Raw genomic sequence first — 23,361 nt, forward strand, 5'->3', positions numbered from 1 at the left:
CACAATAAGCTGAAAATTGTAGGTCAGGTCAATTTCCTGCTTCCAATTTTTTAAGGCAAAAAGACATTAATTTAGTACTATAGTTTTAGTTGTATGAAGTCTGTACAAATCTAGTAAGCGGGCTTTTTTATTCTACATTCATGCCACGTATCTGTCAATAAAATAAAAAAGACAGGAGAAAGCTTTTGTTATTATTTTTAAAAATGGGGCCAGGTAAATCACAACACACAACCTCGGGTCACCGCACCTTCAAATGAAGGTGTTACAATTTTATTGCTGGGAAGCTGGCAAACTGAGGTGAGAGGATACAACACAGGGCATTCACGCCAACTAACCGGATGGGTGCATGTAGCTCTTTGTTCAAGCCCATCCATCAAAAATGTTTTATGCAACCAATATCTGAAGCGCAAACTTCCAAGCACAAACACAGAGAGCGCCCCAGATACTGTGTCAGCACAAAGAAACTGCCGAGCTACACGGCTGGTGCCAAATCTACTCTTCAAAGCTCCGGGGGCCTCGCAGCTCCTGCCTGTTTCAGCCAGGGCTCAGCGTGTTAGTAAAAACTTGCATCCCTGCACTCCATTGGGAAACTGGGAGAAAACAGCCAGGTCATGCTTAACCCACAGGTAAAAATCACAAGTGCTGACAAGCGCTGATTCACAGCGCGCTCACTGGCAGAGAGTTTCTTCTTCAAAACACATTAGCGGGGGGACAAAAAAAGGCTCTGACGCACTTTTGCCTCTCCACGTAACCGCCGCGGCCGCCCGGAGGGTGGCACCGAAGCCCGGGGGCAGCGGGGGCACCCCGGGGCTCAGCCCCCGCAGGGCTCCACGGCCGGAGCTGACCCCGCAGCAGGGGAGGGCCACGCCTGCTCCCGTCGCCCCGCGGTAAACGCAGGGCGGCCCGGGCCAGGGAGGTGACTGCGGGCCCGGGCTAGGGAGGTGACGGCGAGGCCGGGCCGAGCCGCTCCCGCGGCGGCGGTCAGTCCCGGCAGGTTGCCCTCACCTGCGTTGTAGAAGCGGTCCAGCACCGCCGTCTCGCCGAAGTCCAGCTTGCCGAAGTGCAGGGTCTCCAGCGCGGCACCCACCACCTCGCACGCCTCCCGCAGGCTCTGCAGGGCGCCGCTCTCCGCCGCCAGCAGCGGCCCCTGGCTCGCCTCGTTGATCACGTAGGTGACGGCGGTCCGCCTGCCGCCACCCTTGGCCCGCGCCGCGATGCCCGGGCCGGCGGCGGCGGCGGCACCGGCACCGTCCTCAGCCCAGAGGGTGCCGGGCGGCGGCGCGGCCAAGTCGGGCAGGAGGCTGCGGGCGCCACCGTCGGCCCCCTGCGCCCGCCTGCCGAGCGCCTCCTCGCAGGGGGGGCCGCCGCCGGGAGGGCTGGGCACCGGCAAGCTGATGATCCCCTCGCTGCTGTCACTCATCCCGGCGGAGGAGCAGCCGCCGCCGCCGCGGCGCGTCCCGGGCTCTGCTGCGCTGGCCGGCGTTAGGCGGATGCCATGCTGCGCCGCCCGACCCGGAACGGTCCCGCCGAGCTGCTAGAGGAGAGAGGCTGAAGCGAGGGGCTCCCCCTCGGGCGCTAGCGAAGGCTGCCGGAGGCGGAGAGACGAGCACAGCCTCCTTCGGTGTCTGCCGCCGGCACCATGGCGCGCCGCTCCCTTCTCCCCCGCACCTGCAGGGACTACCCGGCGAGCCCACCCCGGCAGCCCGGCCTCCTTCTCCTGCCGCCCCCGGGACCTCGCTCCTCCTCCGGCCGCTTCGCTCCCCGGGCGAAATTACTCGGCCGCGGGGAGGAACCACTTGTGGGATCGCTCTTCGGCGCCCCCACTTCAGCCGAGCGACAGCTGCGAAGCCGCTGAGGCGGCCCCAGCGCCGGGCACCTCCCTCCGGCCCCGCCTCCAGGCAGAAATACACACACACCCCCCCCTTAGCGTTCCGGCCGCCTCGCGTCCCGAGTAGAAGCTCTCGGGGCGGCTGAGCCACGCCGCATCCCCACCGGGAGCCCTCCTTTACTCGCGGGGCCGGCTGCGGCCCCCAAGGGGTTTTTCCGCCTGGCGAGAGCTGGCAGGAGAGGGCTCCCGTGTGGAAGGGCTCCCCGTGTGGAGGGGCGCCCCCTCCCGGCAGCCCCCGCTCCCCGGGGCGCCCTGTGAGGAGACGGCACTCCCGCCAAGCCGGCGGTAACGCCCGTTGGAGAGAACCGAGGGCGGCCCTTCCCGCCGCCTCCCGCGGAGCTTTATTTTGTTAATATCCCCCCCCGTAAAACGAGCCCACGGCTGCGCTTCAAACCGGTGGGGTCAGGCTGCGCCTCCCCGCCGTCGAAACGACGCGGGCCCCGACTCGCCCTGGACTCTTCAAACGTGCTTTCGGTTAATCTAAATGAGCCTGTGTTTGCATGAAGCTAGGTCGTGTGTCACGCTCGGCGTGAAACCTGGTCCTGTTAAAGGGATTTTTGCTGTTTACTGCCTTTCTTTTTTTTAATTATACACGTGTCCTAACTAGCTCGTCATGACTAAGTGCTTTGGGTGTTTGCGCTGAGTTGAGAGCAGTGTCAGGATTTAATAATCATTAGCCCTTGTTTTCTACTATTATTCCCGTCTAAACCTCCCTCTGTGTTCCCAAGCGGCTTCAAGTTGACTGAAGGGTTTGTGGCTGCTTTCGGCAGTATCAGCCTCATGCTTTTCAAGTGCCGTGCCTCGAAACTGGAAAACTACCCCTGTATGTTGATTAAATATGTCGGTTTCTTATGTTCACCTGGAATTTGCCTGTCAAGAACAGTCCAGCATTTGATAATTAACAAAAATATTTCTTAATGGAAAAGCAAACTAGATGGAATAACTAGCATATGGCCAAAAGCTGTGCTAACTTTGTATGGTAGGCCACCCAGTCAAGGAAGAGGAAAAGACCCTTTGACATTTGAAACAATACATTATATGAAGGGAGAATACCCCAAATTTTCAGGTTATTTGTAGGGCAAGAGTGAATCTCTAAGGAATTCAAAATGGATTTGAAAAGGAAATGACGTTGAGACTTCTGCAGTCTGTTTCTGACCAGAAATACTGTGAAACTGGATGATTTCTTTGATTTTTTTTATTAGGGGTTCCTATTAAATAGGTACAGGAGAAAAGAAGGAAAAATAGTACTCTACATATTTATAGTTATGTTTATGTGTCATATCAATAGGTCCATCCTGTTAAAATTGATCTCGTTAAGACTAATCACCTTGTTGGCATGAAGCCTGGTCCTGTATCATTGTTTTCTATGACTTCTGTAGACAGAGGACCAGTTCTGGAATAATTAGCAAAATTAGTCACTGCAGCACCTTCAGTAGCTCTGTTTGCCTTTGCATTGAGCAGTCCCCTTCTTCAACGAGATATGCCTGGCATTTGCTTCTGCTGATAAGAAATGGGTAAATGGGGTGTGAAGATGACGAGCAAACTAAAGACTAATTTACAGGGAAAAGTTAGTATTTGCTAATCTGCCAGATACAGTAGGTTGTTGTTCCTTGCTACAGTCTGAATGGCAATCAGTGTTTTTCTAAATAATGTTGTTTTCCACAAAATGCAAAATCAGTGTTAATCCATTCAGGATTGCAGTTACATCACCTTACAGGAAGCAAGAACAATATGTCTCTGTTGTTCTCGAGAACAGCCCGTGTTTGTCAAGTGCAGAAGGAAGTTTCAGACTGAAAAGAGACGGAAGCAGCATGCTATTCCACTTAGCATTACTGACTTGTGAGGCTTGCTTCATTATTAGCACTATGTATATTCCAAATTCAAGTTAGTTTTTCTATTGATTTGTCTGGGAGTGAGCTTGGGCCCTAAACCGGGAAAAAAAAATCAAAATGCTGTTGAATAATAAACACAAATCACCCACATTTTTATAAAGTGAAAGCGTATCTTTTAATCTGTTAACTCTTTGAAGTGAGTGATCAGACATTTAGGAGCTCTTGTGTTTTAATGTCTGATTGGGAGATAATAATTCAAAGGATTTTTTTAAAACCAAAATAACACCCCATTTGTTATCAGAAGTACGCTTACCTTGTTCACTTGTTCCTCAAGTGCTGTAAAATTAACATCTTTAGCACCAGATGGTTTGCATATAGTCACGATTCAGTACCGCCCTGTTCCGGCTCTCTTTTTTCTTATGACAAAAACTTGTTACAAGCAGTTAGCTGTAAATTTGTTGAAATAACAACCCTCTCTTCATTATATGTTTTTACAGCTATACATCATTGGCCTCTAGGTTTAACCATAATTATAATTTTAACATCCAAGAATTCGTCAACTTAATTAGTCGCAAATATAAATGCAATTTTTGATAAGTGACAAACAGCATAGGGCAGATGCCACAGGCTTGATTTAGCCACTCAAACTAGTGTAAACAAGCTCCAAGACCAAAAAAGGTAGTTCCAATGTATCCTGATTTATAGAGGTGAAATTTAAAACATATGTGCATTTAACATAACTCTGTCCAAATTACATTTTTCATGTATTATCACCATCAGTGTCCAGTAGAGGGAGAAAAATTATTCTAGACTAATCTGCATTTTGAATTTTGTTTATGGTAGTGCTGATGGAATTGATAGAATGGACTAAAATACATCGCTGGAGATGTTGGGTTTAAAACATGCTAAATTTTATCCTCCTTCAAGGTCCTCTTATTTAACTACAGGATAATATACAGGAATGAGAGATTGGAGATACACTGTAAACTCTTCACCGATAAGCAGGACGAAGAAGTTTGCAGGAGTAAAGTCCAGTATGCTTCAATTATGGGTGTAAAAAACCAAAAAGAATGTAAAGAAATTTGCAGATACAAAAAGCCGAATGACATATTGAAAGGACATAAACTAATGCAAGTTCTGTAAGCTTTAGACCAGAACTCTCACAAGCAGTAGAAATGCTTAAACTGAAATAAAAAACTTTTTTCTAAAAATTGTCCTAAAAAGTCAGACTAAGTACATCACTGTAGACAATCAGCAGTAGCCTTTATGTTCAATATAGAAAGGGCAGTATTTTGTCATGAGGCAGTCAGCTGCCAATCTTTAAAAAGTGGTAAAAATATGATTACACTGAACATTTAAAGCAGTATTTAAGTACAAAGGGACAGGTAAATAGAGGCTGGTGGCCATTGTGTAGGGATGCAGCTGGTCATAGAACAGTAATAACATGAGGAATCCACTTACGAAATTATGGCATGGTGCACGTAAATGGCAGTCAGCAAAAACTGATGGAGCAATGCGGATACATCGTTGGGGATGGATATTTCATCAGTCAGGACTGTCCTTGGAGCCCTTGTCTTGTGAGCATGGTGATGAGCATGCGCTGTTCTTGCTTCATACCCTTTTCCCCCACAACTCTCACGCTTCTTTCTAAATCTCTTCATCTAAATCTTCCTCTGCTCCAGCATCTTTCCTTCCTCTCACTTCTTTTGTTCTTTTAAATGTCCAGAAAAGTCTCCATGCTAACTGCCTCTTCCTTCCAACTTCCACAACCCTCACTTTCCCCATATGAGGGGAGCCTTTTCCCTTTGCATTCATTCCTGCAACCCCCTTGGTTACTTTCATTTGTTTATTTTCACTGTTGCCAGTTTTGCAATCTTGTTAGGAACCTTTGGACACTAAATGCTTTTCTTAAAGCTTCAACTCATACAGCTTTATGACTGTATGGGAATTTCAGCTGGGAACATCTCTACGTTTCTATTAATCAATAAGCATTGACTGTTGAAGAAAATCTTGATAGCATGAAGCCTAATGAATGGCGCAGTAACTAAAAAACAGAAAAAAGTTTACTGCAGTCCCTGAGTATTTTCAGTGTTTTAAGCTACCTGTCCTTGCACATGGAGGAATAGCTCACAACCTGCTTTCTCTGGTAGAAAAGCTCTTTTCACAACTTCTTTAAATACTTGGACTTGAGCCTTCCTGATAACTGTTTCTGCTGACCAGCAAGGGTTTTGTAAGGATTTGTGTATACAGCAGTGATGGTTACCAGCCTAACTCACACCTAAGCTAGCTGTCAGCCAGCAAGCTGAGGAAACGACGGACGTGTGTTCCTAACAGAACAGAGCTCAGAGCTAGACTGAAAGGGTGGTGAACTGGATGCAGAGATATTGCTGTAAGCATCTCAACTACCTACTGTAATGCTAACGAGGGGTATTATTGTAAGCTGAGCTCAGAGAAGTGACTGCAGCATAAATATAGCCTAAAACTTACAGACTGAGCCACTTTCATTTGTTTGATTCATTGAAGTGATGTCGGCTTAGGCAAAAAAATCCCAGCGTAGTTGGGGAGTTTTCCCCTAGGACTGAGGGCTCTCAGTTTGTACGTGGAACATGGCTGCCATCTACCGCTGCACGAAGGACGCCTCTGTTTGCCCTTTGTGGGTGGAAAGAGCTGGCTGACAGACCATTCGGTCTCAATAACTGCATATAAAATGCTACTGTCATTGGTGGTCCTTCATGTTTCTTGAATTTACTCAGCTGCCCAGGGACTGAGGAGGAAATACAGTTATGTTTAGCAGTTTTGGTTTTGGGGTGCTTCTCTCTTTGCTTGTAAAATAGCTTTTGTTTCTTTAGCTGTTATTCTACCTTGAAATCTTCTGTGCAAATACTTTCACTCGCCATATTATTTTGCTTCCTACTTCTAAGGATCTTCAAAACCTGAACTCGCAGGCTTTTCTGTGAAAAAAAAAAAGAAGTTTTGTGAACTAGTCCTTCTCTCAGGACTTCCTTGTAACCTTTTATCCACTTCTTGATCTTTATGTCTACAAAAATGCTTTTAATCTCTCTGTAAAACAAAGCTGGGCCACTGATAAGAACTGCTTCCTGTTTGCATAACCTCTTTGCGGAATTTCACTCATTACAAAATATCAACTAGATTTAAAAATGCACTGGATGAAACCTTTCCAATACTCAGACATATCAGTGACAAATTGTCTATAGAGTAACTGGACTTTACGCTATCAAGCACTTGACTCCCAAACAACACCTCGCAAAGGGCTGTGTCCAAATTTACTTACTGCACCACTGTGGTGGCTGTGTATCTTTTCAAATGTTGTTATTGACATCCTAGGCACAAAGGGCAATTACTTGAAAAACACTTGCTCAGGAAATTGTCTTCTAACTTGCATTTTGAAAAGATACATTGATTTAAAAAGATTCCACAGAGGCTCGCCTGGAACAGCCAATTCAGTAAGGTGTTCCTTTGCCCTAGGGTTAAAAAATCTGATCTCATATGATGTCTGTCAATAAATTAAGCCTATAAATTGCCAGTTGTGAGGCTTTGGGAGCTGTTATGATAATTCAAAGGTTACATTAAATTGAGCTTCACTTGCACTGAATTTGGCTTGATTTTATTCTAAAATCCTGGAGGGTGTTTGATAAACATACTTGTTTTCATTTTTATCATGAGATCAAAGAATTTGTGGAAATGCCTAATTCAGTGATCTGCATTTACTTGAGTGCCAGTTTAAGCAATTAGACATTTGTGTGGCTTTACAATAGATTTTGTATCAAGGTTTAGTTTTAAATAGAAGGCTGAGTAGCAGGAGTATGTAACTATCCTCCAAGCTCCACGATGTAACCTTGGTTAAATAATCTAATTTGCCTTTGCTGTACCTTCCTAATGTGTATAATAATACTTTTGTATTTTTATCTCTACACACATAGATGGGTCATTGTAACTAATTAGGGTAGTCTGTGTCCAACTGGACTAATCTCTGTGTCTGTATTTTAAAGTCCTGTATATCACACACAGTATAGAATATAGCAAAAGCTGCAGCTGCTGCTCTGCCTAAATATTTATTTTCTAAGCCTGAACTGCCCCCCCCCCCCCTTCTTTTCAAAGGCAAAATTCCCACCGACTTAAACAGAAGTTGTCACAGGTATATGAAAACTTGAGTTTGTTCATAAAAGGACTTCCATAAGGCATAATTGCATCACAAGAATAATGACAAAATGTGCAGATCTGTTCAAGAAATTAGAGAATGAAACAGCTTAGAAGGGCTTTTCAAGAGGAAAAATGACAGGTAACGTGCATACTTATACCATGGTTGAAACATCTCATGTATTCAAGCTGATGCACAGGCAATAAGCTGATATATGTCTTACACAGCATCTAAAAGAACAGGTTGTCTTTGAAGCTTGGAAGTGAACTTCTCACTGGAAGGTGATTTTGCAGAATTGTTTATCGTGAGAAACAGGCAGCGAGTGGTCAGAGGCCTGGTCTGGGCCAGACCTTTAATTACGAATCACACTAGGGTATGTATGAAAGCCTAACAGTTTCAAGTGATAAATTTCTCAGTAGGCCCTCCTAAGCTTACAGCTTTCATCCGAAGAGGTCAGAGGACAAGGCCACACAGGAGGGATAAACCACAGAGGCCCCAGGCTGCAGCTGCCACCTCTGCAGAATCGGTCAGAGCGGGACCTGCAGCCGCTGGCGGCGGTTGGCACAGGCAGGCAGAGCGGGACGGCCACCCAAGGCCAGCAGCTGCTCCCCTGGAGGGAGCCTGTGAGGGCCTGTGAGGCGGCAGCGGTGCCCTCTCCAGCCGGGCCCGCCGGTGCAGCCCAGGGGGACGGGGCTAGCGCGGCCTGCCACGCTGACAGCGTCCCGGGCCGCCCTCTGCCATCGTCAAAGATGGCGGCGGCGCCACAGCTTCAGCACCGCCCGGCGGGCGGGCTGCTTCCGGCGGGGCCGTGCGTGCGGAGGGGGCGCGGCGGCTCCTCCGCGCCTCGGCCGAGGCCCGGGCGGGGGCCATGGGCACGGCGGCCGGCGGCGGTGCCCTGCGGCTGCCCGGGCTGCACGGCTACGCGGTGGAGTTCTCGCCGTACTGGCCGGGGCGTGTGGCCTGCGCCGCCGCGCAGTACTACGGCATCGCAGGTGCGGGCGGGGCCTCCGCGGCGGGGGACGAAGGGGGGTAACCGTTAACGTACGTTGCCGGTGGCGGCTCGTGGCTGGAAGTCTGGGTGTCCGGAACGTCAGTCAGTGTCTGTGAAAGCGTTTTGGGATTTCCCTTTCCGTTGGTTTTGTTTTGCTTGGGCACAACGTACCTTCTCTGTGCCCGGCGGGGGTTCGTATCGGCGCAGGTTGCGCGCCTGGTGCTGGCCGCTGCCGGGTTCTCCGGCTTAGGGAAATACAAACCCACTGTTTTGGTGGTGTTTTTCACAAGACCCTCTTAGAGGAGCACTAATTTTATAGGGTCGAGAATAAATATAGTAGTAGAGACATACACAATGTGAATGAAATGCCTGAAAATATTTTCTCCTTAAAATTTTAACTGTTCTAGTCTCAGTCACTGAGTGTCCAGACAGGCCCTGGCGACTCCACGGTCCCGCTGAAGAGGCAAAGCAGAGCTTTTCTCAGCATTGGGACCTTTTTCATTTCCAGTGGGAGTATTGCTCCTGAAAGCATTCATTTTAAAGAAAGTCTCTAAATGTGGAATTGCTTTGACAATATCCCAGTTATACGGGAAAGCAGTACCCATGTGTGTTTTCTCAGAACTGAATTATTTGTTTCATTTCTGGTGAGCTGTGTTTGTATTACTAGATTCAGGGGGAGAAAGAAAAAAGTGTTACGACTGCTGTGTTATCAAAAAGATAAAAAGGAACCCCGTGCTGGTATGTTTGTAACATGAGGCTCATGGGGAAAACACACTTTTATGCTTTATAAGCGAGTTGTTTCTTTTCCAACCTCATCTGCACATATATTGGAGTAAAAAAAAAAAACCCAAAACAGTCTGATGTAAATGAATTACTGTTTTAGAGAACAAGAGACAAGATGTTTATTAATGTAACTAATTGGCCTCTTAAAGTTCAGATGCTCTTTGTATTTTGCACACTGGAGCTATGTCAGAACCACAATAGTTTTCTTTGGCATGGAGGAATTTGTTGTGATGTTTTGTTTTATTTTGCTGGTTTAGGTTGTGGAACTCTGGCAGTGCTGGAACAAAATGAAGCTGGGATAGTTCTGCTCAGGAGGTAACATAGGTTCATGTTTTATTTTTGCGAGAGAAAAACTTAGTATGTACCTGTGAGTACAAGACACAACCCAAATATTTTGGGTTATTGTTAGTGATAAAAAGTATTGTATCCATGCTATAGTATCTACTGAACACATGTCTTTGTATTCACGTACAAATGAATGTATTGGTATTTACATACAAATGATAGGTTTACATTGCATATATTTTGTTATAGGAAGTAATCTGGATTGCACCCTTTCCGTAGTGTAAACCATTTTATAGAAAACTGACAATGTAAATTAAAAGCAGCCTCTCTGCCCTAGCTTGAAATTGAAAGTTTTAGCTTTTTAGGAACAGTGCATTGACACCTAAATTTATGCCCTTATGATTGAGTAATACTGAAAATAGAGCAGGAAGCTGTGTAAAGTCATGGAGGTCCTTCCTAGGAGATCCCATATTCCAAGGGTCTGAGAGGAGTTTGATTTGTGTTGTGGATGGGAGGAGGAGAAAGATTAGGAAGGAGAGGGTTTAATACTTGACCATCATTGACCTAAAATTTTTTTAAAGGAAGTTTTGAAACAGCAATTGTTTAGATTAAGAGAGCTGAAATAGGAATGCTTAACAAATAGTTAATTGTGTTCAGAGAAATTGTTTTTAATTCCTAGTTATAAAGCAAGACTCTTTGAAGCTGTTCAACACTGTGTTAGTTCTACTGAGTGCTCTGGCTTAGTACTTTCATTTCTATGTTTCCAGTGACTCCACTTACTTTGTGGTAGAAAGTCCTGTAACTTCCTGAGCCATAAACTGTGTCATTTTCCCTATTGAAACGTTCTGTATGTGTGCCTTTCCCTTATCATTACTGCAGGGTGCCATGAAGTTTATCCTGAGCTTAGCTGAGCCTTCAGTGAAAAGGGGGTAAATGAATTCATATTTACCATCAGATAACAGCACAGCCATTGATAGTTGCTACAGAGCAGCTAATATATGGTATTGGATCCCATATGATGAATTGTTGGTGTGTTGAAAGCCCTTTTAAGGGAGTGTAGAGATCTTTAAGACGTTCATGACTGTCTTTCTGTTGGTTTTTCATTGTGACTCAGCTTCCTAATGGGGTTGTGAATCGGATAGAGCTCTCCCAACACAAACAATTTTACTTCTTTGTTTACCACAGTTGTTACAGACAAAGGGCTCCTACCTCTGTAGCAACATCTTGGAGAAACCGTAGATCAGACTGAGACCTGTGGTACCTCTCTCTCTGTTTGCCTGGCAGATTTCATTCTCTGTGTGTGGAAGGTCCTTGTCTCATGTATGCTTTAACTTAATCAACCTATTCTGGCATACAGTTGTAAAAGTTGACATTATAACAAGTAAGTTACCTGTAAGGAGATTTACTGGAAACTCAAATATATAAAAATGCTGTTTAGAATGGTAAAGAGGGTGATTTAAAGATATACTGTCTTTGCATGTAACTAGTCCAGACTTCTATATCGTGCTTTCTCATGGACAAATATCTTCATTCTTCCAATTTAGTTTTGACTGGAATGATGGCCTGTTCGATGTGACCTGGAGTGAGAATAATGAACATGTGTTGATCACTTCTAGCGGAGATGGAGCTCTGCAAATCTGGGATACAGCTAAAACCAAAGGTCCACTGCAAGTCTATAAAGAGCACACTCAGGAGGTAAACCAGGCACACTTGAAAAATTTAATGGACAATCTAATGTTTGAATTATTAAAAGACTTATTTGTGGACTTGTAATCAGAAGTGAGTATTTTTTAACTTTATTTGGTTCTATGATTTGAATGTATGACTTAACATTATTTGGAATATAAAGTGAATTACCTGTTGTACATATTCGTATGTACATTCATATGCTGTAGTAGGTACCGCTTAATTACATAAACCTAATATATTCAGAAATAACATTTGTGTTTTCTTGTAGGCTAAGTAATCATTATGTTGTATGAAAGTACTGCAGTCATTCTGTGATTTTGAGAGAGCATTGTTGGATAGGTCTAAATCAGACAGCTGATGTATATAGCAGTGTTATCCTTGAGGATATAGAGTGATACATATTATGCAGATCCTTAGGACTTCTGCTGTACCCGGGAACTGCTTATCCTTTCCCATCCTAGCATCTGTGAGATCCTACTCAAATAACAGTAGTCAAATATGGGGACAGCATGTATTTTTTTTAACCTTGTTTTGATGCCATTGCATTTGATTTTCTTAAAATCTCAGTTTCTTTATACAGTGAAATATGGGTAGAGAAAAATGTTATATTCATGTGCATAAATATATTTGCATATTTTTAAGGACATTTATGCTTTAGTGTATTTATCTTCCCGTGAGTTTTCTACCCCCCCTTTTTTTTTTTCTTCATGCTTTCCTTCTAACTCTCCACTCAGTTCTGTCAAGTGTTTGAACTTTAGATGCAGTCAGTTTTAGCCTGGATTACTAATGCTTTGTCTAAATGACATAAATCCAAATAAAATAACCCAGTGGATATGTAGTCAATAAAATGATGGAGAAAATCCAGTTTTGTATTCACAAAGACCTCAAGATTTTTTCGGATATGAAGCACAAAGCTAGAAGCTGAGTGACTGCAGTTACATGACAGTCCATCTTCTGTACCTTATTTCTTTGTAATTTTGCTACTTTGGTTTAATACATATACTATGTAAATAAAGAATTTTGAGAGATGAGTTTGTAGTTGTGATCAGGATTTTATGATAGTGTTCAAAGGCTGATGGTAGTAACAGAAGGATGTAGGCAAAGCATAATACCAATTTTTTTTTTCTCTCTATCATTTTCTCATTGGAATTCTGTCCATAAGTTTATTTTGGTTCTGCTACACCATCTGTTGTTTGTGAAGTAAACATTTCTGTGTCCAAGTCTTAGTTTAGCAGGTAGCATGGGGAGGTGGACGCATTCAACCGTGAGTTAGAAAGACAGTATAGGAAACATGGGCCGAGTGTTTATTGTGAGATACAAAAGGTTTGTATTGATTCTTTATAGACATGCATTAAGAGGATAGATCTCCGAGGGAATATACCTCATAGTTTGTGGTAAACACTGGCAGACAGTGTTCTTTAAAATGATTGACTACTTTCCTAATTCTTAATCCCTGTCTGACATTTCTAATGACAATTTTGTCACTGCATTTTATAATATTTCTAATGCAAGATTGACAGGGATCTATTTCTTGTTTTCTAAATAGGATCATTGTCCCTCCTCAAAAAGAATATGCATTTTTAATTTAAAAGTGCATCTTTATTATCAAAGGACAATGAGCTTTATTCCAGCACTAACCAACTGCTGAATCTCATGAATAAATTAGTCTAATTTATTTTGGTTTTGATGAAGTCTCACTGGAATGTGAGACAATAGAATGCTTGAATTAAATTTGTCTAGTAAAGTGGGCCTGAACATTTATTTTTAACTAATTTTTTATGGTTTTACATCTTTTTTTCATAATCTTTTCATCTTGCCTGAGGCATTTCTTGCTGCTGTTTAGGCATCAACTAGTATTAATGTATTTTATGATTGAAGATAAAGCACTAAAAGATTAACAACTAAGGTTTATGCTGTGTTATTAGTCTTTCCCAGTTGCTCAACACAGCTTCTATTGAAGCGTCTGTAAATTTATGTTGGATGATGGCACGAAAAGGAAAGAATAATAAAAGTGAACCTTATTTGGTTCTCCACACCTTCTTCTTTTCTTTCTCTTCCCATTACCTGGACCTGTCACATGCCAAATGGAAAACAGCTCTTGCTTTTTCTGAGCCTGTTGTCTGTTCTGTTTGTAATTCTTGCCCGAAGGAGAATTTGCCTCCAATTTGTCCCATTGCCTCCGATGCAGCTGCAGAGTGCTGGGCAGTCCCAACCATGTCTGCCATATGTACACAGATCCGTGTCAACACATGTTCAACAGATCTATGTGCTGAGAGCTTGCAAGTGAGCTGTAAGCCATATGTGTGTTTTGCCTTATCTGTGCAGTAGATCTGATACATCCCAAATAGGTGGGGCTAGGTGAATTGTGTGACAGAAGTGCGTATTTCTGAGAGATGTATTTGTTTCTGGAAAATCATGGACATGAATATGAGAGCCAAACACTTCAACTGAGCTGACTTCATAGGGCTGTTGTGTGAAAGAGGCATACTATGTAGTGATATATTTAGGGGCATTTCCAAGCAGCAACAGCTTAGGAGTTGAACACAGGCCATCACACGGATTCAGGGGGACGGAGAGAGGCTAATGTTTGTGAGGAGCTCGAGAGCCACCATGATGTATTCCATTCTTAAAATATGAGCGGGTATTTGTGTGTCTCCTTTGTTGTTATTTTAAATACGAGGAGTCAGGTTGAAAGGGAGGGTGTTTTAATGAGCTGTAGTACTGGTAGTTAGCTGGCAAAAGCAGAAAAGCCAAGAGGTAAAGGCATGGTTTGGAAAAACAAAAGAATTACCTCTCAGTTTGTTATTTGGCTTTTGTCAAGTACTGTCTGAGTGTCTTGTACATTTGGATTATAAGCTCCTCAAGGAAGGGAGCTAGCACAAAATGGTGCCAGAGCAATATGCCTTTCAGTATATAGAAAGCAGGACATTGTAAAATCAAAAAGGAAAGTTGCAGATAATGCACTTCGTTTTTTCTGTGGGCAGTGGTTGCCTTCCACTTATGGGAAGTAAGCAAACAGATGAAGAACAGTTAATTTAAGCTGGATCTAGCATAGATTGAAATATTTCTTAGGAAGCAAAATGCTCAGAAGTAGCTAAATGATACCTCTATCTCCTTTCTCATACCAGACACTTTCCATAGAAGACTTTGGCTTTTGCTGGATTTTTTTCCAGTCCAGCTTCTCTGCTTTTTTGTCTGGTGACACAGGTTGAAACATTTTCACCTTCAAAACAGGGTTGCTGTCGCTTAACACACAATTACATCTATCCAAGACAAACACAGCATCTAGTATGTTGACTTGCAGATTAGATCCAGTGCTGTGCTAGAACTAGATTGTCCTAGCTGGAGTACAAATCTTGGGTGGTTAGTGGCCTGACTGTTGAGAGCAGTGCCACCTACTACTGGTAGGTAGTGGCTATGTTTGAGAAGTGTCATGAAAGGTCTGATTGGGTCAGGAGGTGAAGCAAATAAACTGTTTCAGCTAATATTTATCCACCTTAGCACTGAAATGGTTCATGTCCCACTGCAGCTTATTGAGCCATTTTGGTGTGAGGTAAAACTAGACAGAATAGAATGCACCTTCTGTCATGCAGATAAAGATACAGTGCATTTGAAGGTGGAAGTTGTACAAGTTTTTGAGACTTTCAGGTTTGAAGTAATTTGAAGAACTACCTTAGAGTGTTTGTTTTCGCTGAGGCAGCAGAGCTGAAAACTTGGCAGTGAAGGACGGAGTTAAGGTATCCACTGTCAAGGTGGGGACTGACATTAGAATAATCTGTCAGAGAAGAGGGAGCTTATTTCAACTATACAGTGAAAAGTAATTTCTTAATAGCTGAAATGATTAGGCATGAGGGAAGTTGAGTTTAGTTTTATTTTATTTGTTTGAGGATATAAATGGTAAAAAAAGAGTGTCATAGAACCTGGAAAAGATGAAAACCAGGAGTATTCTATGACATGTATTTCTTACAAGAATTAGATATCATGAAAAAGCATTTATTGTTAGTCAGCTAAAACCTCAAAGTCAACTCCATAGTCAGCTCTGAAGAGAGATGGCATTTACATTGCTAGCAATTAGAAACTGTAGATGTTTGAATAAAATTGGATCAGAGATAAGAAATCGGTCTGAATTATGGCTTTTTACAGTGGTAGAAACTTCTAGTGATGATGGGTCTATGTAGATTTTGTAACAACTCTTTCTCCCCCCCCTCCCCCCATTTTGCCATGCCATGCCATAAACCCCATCTTTACTTTTTTGGATACTTTCCTGAGCCTATATGTACCTTTAATGCCAGACTGAGATGTTAAATTTAATGTTTGCTCAGGTAAATGGCATTGTGGGAAGCTTTGTGGTGCTTGACTGGTGTGATTTTTTTTTTTTTTTTTTTTTAGCCGATTATGATACGATCTGCAAATCTAGGTCTGTTTTGTGAAACTTCGGCTAACTAGAGCCTCAAACTTGTATTCTAATGCTCTTTCTAAACTAGGCTGTTGTATCATTTATAGGCATACAGTGTTGACTGGAGCCAAACTAGAGGAGAGCAGCTAGTGGTGTCTGGTTCATGGGATCAAACAGCCAAGCTGGTATGTTGGTTTTCTGCTGAAGGTGAAAAATGTGATTTGTTTTGGATCTGATAGTTCTTTATGTTAAGAAACAGCATTGATTTACTTTTCCTCTTTATTTTTACACTGAGGCTGAAATTCTGTTTTAACTGAGATGTTGGTTTATCCCTCAGTTGGTATCAGTTTAAGTATACAAATGCTTTCCCATGATACATGGTAAAAAGAAGTTAATTTAGTCCTTTCTGTATGTATAAAGCTTTTTTATGTATGAAACACTTTCCGTTCTTATTGAATGCTTACCTCAACAGTTTTCTTTTTACTTTATTCAGTGGGATCCAGCTGTGGGGAAGTCATTATGCACTTTTAAAGGCCATGAAGGGGTCATTTACAGCACTATATGGTCTCCACACATCCCAGGCTGTTTTGCGTCTGCCTCAGGTAAACATGACGGTAAAGGGGTTCTCACAACAAAAAAGCCTTGTTTTTATTGGATTAGTTCAGCACTCTGTCCAGCAGGTGGTAGTGTGTGTCATACATAAAAATGGAAGAAGGAAAGATAAACGTATTGCTGCAGCTGGATTTGTAGGTTCTGTTACGATTTGTAAATCATCCTCTTGGACATTTAAACAGGGATCAGCAGTTTTCTAGCAATCACTTCAGTGACCTTGTAGCAGTTTTTTCTGTTATTTTATGTAGTGCATTCTCATTCACCTCACTGTTATTAGGGATCACTAAATCATGTTATATGCTTTATTTTGTGTTCTGGCTTACATTTTTGTTCAAATTATCCCAAGTGTCAGTACACTGTTAGCTCTGTGAGAAACATAGTCAGTTCCCGTTGAACTGTTTTAAGTACTGCTAGAGATCTCTGTGCCTTGTTCTTTGGGAAAGGTAGTCATCAATTTCACTTTTCTGCTTTGGCTAGTACTATGAGTCTTGGTGGTCAATACAATCACAATTGAGTTGGGTGTTGCTAGAGGCAAAGAGACTGTATGGTGAGGTGACAGTGTTTTCCAAACACTGCTCCTGCTCCAGAGACACAAGGAGAGCTCTGGAGCGAGACCTGGAGCCTAACTGCTGACTAACTGGGTGAGGGGTGCTGCGAGCCACAGAGTTTGCTTGGGAAATAGAGGGGCAGTAAGACACTGCCTTAATACAAATATTGGTAGATTAACTCCAGTGGCTTAACTTTCTCTGATTTCAAATATATTGGACTTCTGTACTGATTTAAATAGAAATTGTTTAGCTCTTGTATCAAGAGAGTAAGCAAGTAATAAATATGTTTTCCTGTTACTGACGTTAAAGAGAGACAGTGAGTACACACAGATATTTATCTTCCCTGTTCTGTAGGAAGTTTCATGAAAAAGTGTACATGGCTTTCATAAAATTTCAGTCTGGCTGTTTCCATCTGACTCTGCTTGCAGAGTTGGAACTAGAATGACTAACAAGTTACATGTATTTGTTCTAACATAGTAGTGCTTGGAACCAGATGCTGGTGCACAGATATTTCCAACTTATTTGAAGATTCATTGAGGTAACACTTAGTTAGGTACCTATCTAATAGGATGTGCAGAAACTTACAGGATTGAGCCCTGTACGCTGTATGAACAGTTATACTGAAATGCAGCTATATACTATGAAGTACTAAGTACCATTTGGTCAAAGGTAAGTGGACAAAACAGTGCTTAGTGGTTTTTGCAAATTCTAGGGCATGTTATGATCTCTTTAAAGTCCTGCTCGGAAGCCACCCTTCCGTGGTAGTCTTACTCATACAAAATTTCTGACATTGTAGATGAACAAAAGGGCTTTACTGATCCAGCTAGTTATTTCAAATTTGATTCTCTAGGCTATGAAGCCAAAATATCTTCTAATGTATTGCCACTTGAACAATTTTGGGAAACATTGATTGTTAGATGCTGTATGTGGTGGTACTTAAATTGGGTACAGCGATCTGTTCTTTGAGTGACTCAGTGGGTGCAGCTGTTGGAAGTTTTGACTAGAACAATAAAGAGTTCCTATTCTTTTGTGAATTTTACTTTGATTTTTGAAAGGGACTAACATATACTGCTGGAGGCTGAAGCTAATTGCAGTCAGTTTTCACCGATTGATGACTCCTAGTATTTTATAGGAAAAACAACATGCACAAAAGACACTGTATTTTTCTTCTGTAAGTACTACTCAGGAGTGAAGTAAAAATCTTAAGGTGTAATGCTAGGTGGAAAATCATTAGGTAAGAGAAAATGAAGTCTTCAAAATTATGGTGAACTTTCTTATGGTTTCTGAAATAAAACATCTGGTGTGCTTCTAAATGAAATGACTTCAAAGATCTTGCATAGAAATCATGACACACTGATGTGGAAAAGGTTTCTTTGTTTGCTTTTGGTTTTAGTTTACGTTGAAATCTTCCTGTAGTTTGATTAGATTACTTCACTACAGAAAATACATACTGGGAGTTTTTTCTTTGGTCATCAGGACTGTGGTTAGTTGAAGTACTCATGACCCTCTAGCTCTGGGTATAAATGCCATTTCCTTATTGTAAGAAAGGCGTATCAGACAGTTTATGTTCAGAGAGTTTACTTCACTCTTTAGTGTTTAATGACATTCTACTGTGTCAGTCAAGATACATGATGAAAGTCAAGTGGAACTGTTCAGGAGGCTGGACCTCCTCATTTGAAACTTGCTATGATCCACACACTTTGTAAGGATGACAGAAAATTATGTGACAGCTTAATTTCACTGACAACTGATCTTCTATTGAGCTAAAGTTGGAGCTGGAGAGAAAAACTGCCATCTCAACGTGATAGTACTGTGTCAAATTTACAGCTCTTCTCTTCTTTGATTCACTTGCTGAAAGGGTTGACCTGAAGTTTTGTGGTCTCTTCTTTTGCAACTTTGTGTTGTCTCGAAAATTAGTAACTGAAAGTATGTCTGGAGGGAAACTTTTTTGTACTTCCTTTCATCTCCCTTGTTTTTTTAACTTTTTAAAACACTAGCTTTTTGAAGAGTATTGTTGAAGGGTATTGAAACATTCCCTTTTTGAAGGAGGCTGCGCTGCTTTAGGATTGTAGTGTGTGTGTGTTCTTTCTCTCTCTTGCTCCTCCTGTCCCCTTTCTCTCATCCCACCTCACACATACCTACTCACAACCACATACTTACTCATATCTTAATAGTATAAAGTCTTAGCACTTCAGACCAGAAATGAACTGTTTCATGTTGCAGCATCTTCCAATTTTGCATGTGTTACTAAAATAAGTTAGGTATATTGTTAACCATAGACTGGAAAAAATGTTGATCTTGAAATGCTTCCTATTTAACTAAATTTAAGTAAAGCAATGCACTTTTTTAAAATTAGGGTTTTTTTTATTTTAAAGAAAATAAGCAAAAGGGAAGGAGGTTTAGGAACCTTTTGCATGTTTCACCCATGCCCTTTTTCTGCCTTTATTTGAATCCACATAGTTGCCAGCAGAAGTTTAATTTCCACTTAACTAATTAGTTTGTGAACACTGGAAACAGAAAACCAAACACAATTGCAAGCCACAGTAAAATAGCTGCTCAGAAGGACCATTATGTGCCTAGTCAACTTTTGCCTGAAGCTAATAAGGTTGAATCTTTGCTTTTGGAATATGACTTCTTCTCAAACTATTATGAGACTAGAGAAAGAATACGAGTGAAGAAAATGAGAAACCCAAGACTGCAATATAAAGCAGTTGAAAAAGAATTTGATACTAAGTGTGGTTATTTTGCTTCATTAAGTCTCCGATCTGAATACATACAGTAAAACTAAGTTTGTCTGCAGTGGACAGTAAAATGCAATTGAATTACAGAAGATAAATATGTCTGATGCTTCAGTTAAATTAGCTTTTATTCAGCATCTAATACACTTCCATTTAACATTTACAGGGATGTGTGAGGTGCTTTACAACACTGTTTTCTTCATGTACAATCATTTGTACTCTCAAAAAGCAAGTAAATGGCTTGTCTTTTTTTTGTTTGAAATTGGGAGTTAATAGTAACAGAACAGTTAATTCTGTATATGTAAATAGCTGCTGTTGTGATGTCAGTAACAATTTCTGAGCTGATAAGCAGGATGTTCAGGTGTACGTGCAGCACCAAACCAGAGCCCTGGTAAATGTCTGCCTTACACTGAAAAAACAGTGATGTGGAAAATGTCATTAAAGAAGTGACATAAATGTTTAACAGCATCTTCATGGCTAAAAGGGTTTAATGAGTCAGTGTCATTTGCCCAGAAGGTCTTTTTTTTTTTTTTTTTTTTTTTAACCCAGAAAGCAAATTAGCGAGAAGCACATAAAGAAAGTGCCAAATGCACACAACATTAGTATATAGTCAAATGTAAATCAGTTCTACTAAATGATTCTCCATAACTGCAGAGCAATAGGCCTTGCTTGGTCCTGTGGTTTATAAAGAAAGCGTCCTTTATAGTATCAACTGTTTTTATTGCCCTTTAAATTTAACAGTGGGAAGTAATTAATGAGTACAATTTTACCCTTATTTGCATAACTGTAGCATTCTTTGATACAGATGTGACACTGGCAAATGAAAATATGAATATTTTGTATTCAACAAGGCCCAGATTTAGAATGACTGCTAGCTTTTAGCTACTGGGACCTCAGGTTTAATGCTGCATTCATTTTTAAATCATTACTACACTCCTTAGGTTTACTGATCAGGGCAGAGATGTAGTTTTCATAACATCTTAAACAAGCGAATAAGGGAAAGAAGTGTTTCTTAAATCTGCAAGATAATGTCTGTATTCATCAATATTTAGATCAATTAATTGTATTCTTTGTTCAAAGACTTATTTTTCAGACTGAAAGTCCAGGGCAAAAAATTTTCTCATACCACAACAAGGTGTGGTCATTTCTGAGAAATTTTTATTATGTTGACAAAAGTGTTGGGGAACTGTAGCTTTGCTGGTTTACAGATGAACTTGTAAATCCAGCCTTCACTCTTTGTAAGCTTTTGCATTCAGTGCTAGACTTTAAGGTTAAAATTAAAAAACACTGTTTATCCCATATTTTGTTTTATTGCCAGCCCTGACAACAAAAGTTGCCTTTTAAAAAGTTTGTCTTCTTGCCTACTGGTCTCTTAGTGACAAATGTGTGTAGTTAAGGGGTTGTCAAGCTGCAGTTTCATAAATCAGGTGGCATGTAGTCTTGGCACACCTTTCTGTGTTTGGGATCCAAATTGTGAAAGAAAACTAAAAATGAACAAATTATTTTGCATGAAATAATGAGCTGGGGAAGGTGTACATCTGCTAAGAGGATGGTTAATGAATTAATTGGAAAGGAATAGCCTTGAGTGCAGCTCCTCAATAAAGAGGTGTTTTCCATGTGTAAGTTCCTGGACCAAATTTGGGGTTGTCAGGTCTTTGGCTACAGCTTTCTGAAGCTTCAGCTTACATTCCTGCTTCAGAAGTAACACAGGGCAAAACAAGTAGCTGTTGGAGACTGGGGCTTCCAGACAAGTAATTCCAAAGATGTTTGTGTTTGTTCAGGTTCCTAAAAAAATGAAGGAAATAATCTTCTGTTCTGCTATGACAGTGGTTTGTCATGAGTTCCAAAACACTTTACTAGAGGTTTATGTTCCATTAGTTTGTGTGTGGTGTGGGTCCACTCTTTGCTTTTCTGGTTATTTGCTTGTTGAATGTGCTAGAAGAAATGCCATCATGAACAAGGTTCAAAACTTTGCAAAACTTGGTCATTTTTGGAATCCAAATCCTCGAGGGATAAAGGAATAAGAAGCTTCAATTTAGTGCATGGTACCTTCTTGTACAAATTGAGCATCTAGAGAGGAAACTGACTATGGAGTTACTGTGTTTTGTTGCAGTTTAGCTAAACTGCTGTTTATGCTAGAAGCTGTTAATATATAATTTACTTTCTTACTTTGTTGTGTCAAATCTGTGTAATGAAGTGAGGTGGGTGTTTTCATTTGCAGTCTATTGCTTCAAGACATACCAGCACAGTATTGAATTCATCTGAGTCTTGTGCTCAGTAAGCTTTACTAAATCAACCTCTAATGTACAAGCTGAAATATTTCTAAGGAAATGAGTTTGGCCCTCAATTTATAGTACATGCTAACCATAGTAAAGTATTGTATGCAGCACATCCTAGAATATAAAGCACTTTCAGGTTAGAATATTTTATATTAGAATCTCATATTGTAAAATAAGGGTTTAGTGTTGAGAAGAAAAATGCGGTAACAGTTTTTTTACAGTGAATTAATATGTTTTGGGTCATTTGGGTTAGAGTTAGCTATCTAGCCAATATTGCCATTTGCTGAAGAATGGTTTTATAATAAGTCATAAGTTAGGTCAATTTTGAAATAAAAATTTTGTCCCAAGATTTATGTTTTATTTCAGTTTTTTCCAAGATGATTAAAGTTTTCACTGATTTTTTTTTTTTTAACAATTTACTCTTTTCAGAAAAATACTCTGTTTAGCTCTTCTCTGAAATAACTTAAAGATCTTCTGATTTTTAGCCTTACAGCATTTTGTATCAGACCGAAAAATTACCAGTTGGAAAGTAGCGTTCCACTGATAGTTATGTTTACTTGATATCTAGGTTGTACTACATGGAAATAGATTTTGTGCATTCAGTAGAATCCTGTTAGATGATTTAAATAAAGCTGCTATTTGTGTCACTTTATTTCTGTCTCTTTGTGTGGAACCTCATGAGCTTTATTAATCCTGTTCTAGGTTCGCTTATACTATCTGTGATAGAAACAGACAGCATGATCATTTTAACATGCCTAAAAAGATTGTTTTTCAGAGTAATGAGATTTGGGTTCTGCTCTTTATTCTCCCACAATTTTCTATTTGATTCTGGCTAAGTAATTTTATCTGGTTTAGTATTTAAAAAATACATACAAGCAAGCAAGTAGTGTTAACTTGTAATGATTCAATGGCACTGCAGAAGTACTTTAATTGAGGTTTCTTTGATGTTACACCATATATGCCAATAGTTGTGTCTTTTATGCTGAATTCTTTTCCTACAGTAAATTAAAGATATATTATTTGGGGTTTTTTTCTCTTGATGAGAGAACAGTGTCAGAAGATCAGATTTCTTGCTTCAGAACTTAAAAAAAGTCAGATTCATTTTTTTAAGTAAAACTTTAAGTTAACAGTACTTTGGTTCTTGAAAAACATTGTATCCGT

At 41.1% G+C, this 23,361-nt stretch overlaps 2 protein-coding genes across 3 annotated transcripts in view; one reads left to right on the top strand and one right to left on the bottom strand.

The window, feature by feature from the left end:
- The window catches only part of MAP3K5 (mitogen-activated protein kinase kinase kinase 5), a 109,129-nt gene extending 107,299 nt beyond the window's left edge, over positions 1 to 1,830 (bottom strand). For both annotated transcript variants that reach the window (XM_075498812.1, XM_075498811.1), the window contains exon 1: positions 1,006 to 1,830. In XM_075498812.1, coding sequence (XP_075354927.1) covers positions 1,006 to 1,420 — 415 coding nt within the window. In that variant the 5' untranslated portion in view covers positions 1,421 to 1,830. The remainder of the gene's footprint in view (positions 1 to 1,005) is intronic.
- Positions 1,831 to 8,666: 6,836 nt separating this feature from the next.
- The window catches only part of PEX7 (peroxisomal biogenesis factor 7), a 45,951-nt gene continuing 31,256 nt past the window's right edge, over positions 8,667 to 23,361 (top strand). Inside the window, exons 1-5 of the mRNA XM_075498813.1 lie at positions 8,667 to 8,871; positions 9,911 to 9,968; positions 11,483 to 11,633; positions 16,131 to 16,208; positions 16,517 to 16,625. Coding sequence (XP_075354928.1) covers positions 8,748 to 8,871; positions 9,911 to 9,968; positions 11,483 to 11,633; positions 16,131 to 16,208; positions 16,517 to 16,625 — 520 coding nt within the window. The 5' untranslated portion in view covers positions 8,667 to 8,747. The remainder of the gene's footprint in view (positions 8,872 to 9,910; positions 9,969 to 11,482; positions 11,634 to 16,130; positions 16,209 to 16,516; positions 16,626 to 23,361) is intronic.

The sequence above is a fragment of the Mycteria americana genome, chromosome 3 (assembly GCF_035582795.1).
Source record: "Mycteria americana isolate JAX WOST 10 ecotype Jacksonville Zoo and Gardens chromosome 3, USCA_MyAme_1.0, whole genome shotgun sequence".
NCBI classification, from domain to species: Eukaryota; Metazoa; Chordata; class Aves; order Ciconiiformes; family Ciconiidae; genus Mycteria; species Mycteria americana.